The sequence below is a fragment of the Pundamilia nyererei genome, unplaced genomic scaffold, assembly GCF_000239375.1.
Source record: "Pundamilia nyererei isolate P.nyererei 1_Seehausen unplaced genomic scaffold, PunNye1.0 scaffold01193, whole genome shotgun sequence".
NCBI lineage: Eukaryota > Metazoa > Chordata > Actinopteri > Cichliformes > Cichlidae > Pundamilia > Pundamilia nyererei.
In genome coordinates, this window is record NW_005188594.1 from 2481 (window position 1) to 3957 (window position 1477).

Consider the following 1477-nt stretch of genomic DNA (forward strand, 5'->3'; position numbering starts at 1 on the left):
TCAGGAGGGTTGGGCCTGCTTTAGCGATGCCCTCAAACACACACTGGAACTTGTGCTTCAGGTGTGACTTGAGTTTGAGCTGACAGGCCTGAAGAGAGTCTGAATGAAACAACAACCGACAATTAGATCTTTGCCCGTAGAGGAGAAGGAAAAAGTAATTCACCTGCATTTATACATGAATCTATCTGAATATGCACGCAGATCATTATCACATGTTTTAAGTTACAGTTACGAACTCATTTGAATTATTTTAATTAATAATAATCAAATCATTGTAACTGTTTGTCCACAAGCCACGAAGGTAGCGACTCATACACTGAGTGTAGGTTTGAAGTATGTGAATCAATGTGATGGTTAAGGTGAAGGACTTTACCTCATTCAGTTAAATTTTATGTATATATGCAGCAAATATAAAGATGTGAGTTTAGTTCCCAGACACTAAACAGGAGTGTACAAACTTTAATATATCATTAAGAAGGAAAAAGGCTGCAGCCAAAAAACAAACATGAGATATCACATAATGTGAGGTATATGTTTTGGTTTATTTTGTTGTTGTTTTTTTACAGTTAGTCTCTTTTCCCCAGATTAAAAGTGCTCTGTGATATTTACTTTTATATATATATATATTTTAAGCTGGGGTAACACACCCCTGTTTTATTTTTCAGATTGTGCATCCTCAGTTCCTCTCCTCACCTCCTCACATAGTGTCTTAGTCCCTCACACCTGAGATGAATTTAGAGAAGGAGAGGCAGAGTCACGAGGAGAGAGGAGTGCAGTCAGCATCACTGTGCTGCTCTCACATATTTTTTTTCTTCCATGTATTTATTGAGTTTTAAACTTTTACAATAACACCGCCATTAAACAAAACAAAACCAACAGAACAGACAAAACAGACAACCCGGCTCAAGAATACAAATAAATAAAGATCCAGACACTTTGATTATGAGATACAGTTAGCTATACTCATATGTAAAATAGCAGCAGCCTTTTCAGCAAACCGGCATACGCCATAAATGGTACCCATATTTTATGAAACCTCTTTCCCCTAGTATGTAACTTACATGTTAGGAAATCTAGTCACACATGTTCCAGTACTATCCAGTGCCATTGAGTCTTAGATGGGGCCGTGTCCTTGATCCAGTTCAAAAGGACACATTTCCTTGCAGAGAACTTTAAAAGCTTGTAGACCTGCTTTCTAAACTTCCCCCTGATTTTGTCATTCGCCACTCCAAGTAGCATACACAATGGATTACATTCAGTGTCAGTGGTGAAGATCTTATCCAGTTCACACTTTATGACAAACCAAAATTGTTGCATTTTCCAGCAGGATCATAGACAGTGCGTGAGGTTGCCCTCCTCTATTTTACATTTAGGGTACAGCAAAGAATGGTCTGAATTGTACACTCAACAAAAATATAAACGCAACACCTTTGTTACTGCTCCCATTCCCCATGGGATGGACGTAGAGACCTAAAAT

General features: G+C 38.1%; 1 protein-coding gene across 1 annotated transcript in view; it reads right to left on the reverse strand.

Moving 5' to 3' along the window:
* LOC102214234 (uncharacterized) overlaps positions 1-1477 on the reverse strand; it is a gene marked incomplete at both ends in the record, with an annotated part of 14682 nt that overhangs the window by 1868 nt on the left and 11337 nt on the right. The window contains one exon of the mRNA XM_013908101.1: positions 5-99. Coding sequence (XP_013763555.1) covers positions 5-99 — 95 coding nt within the window. The remainder of the gene's footprint in view (positions 1-4; positions 100-1477) is intronic.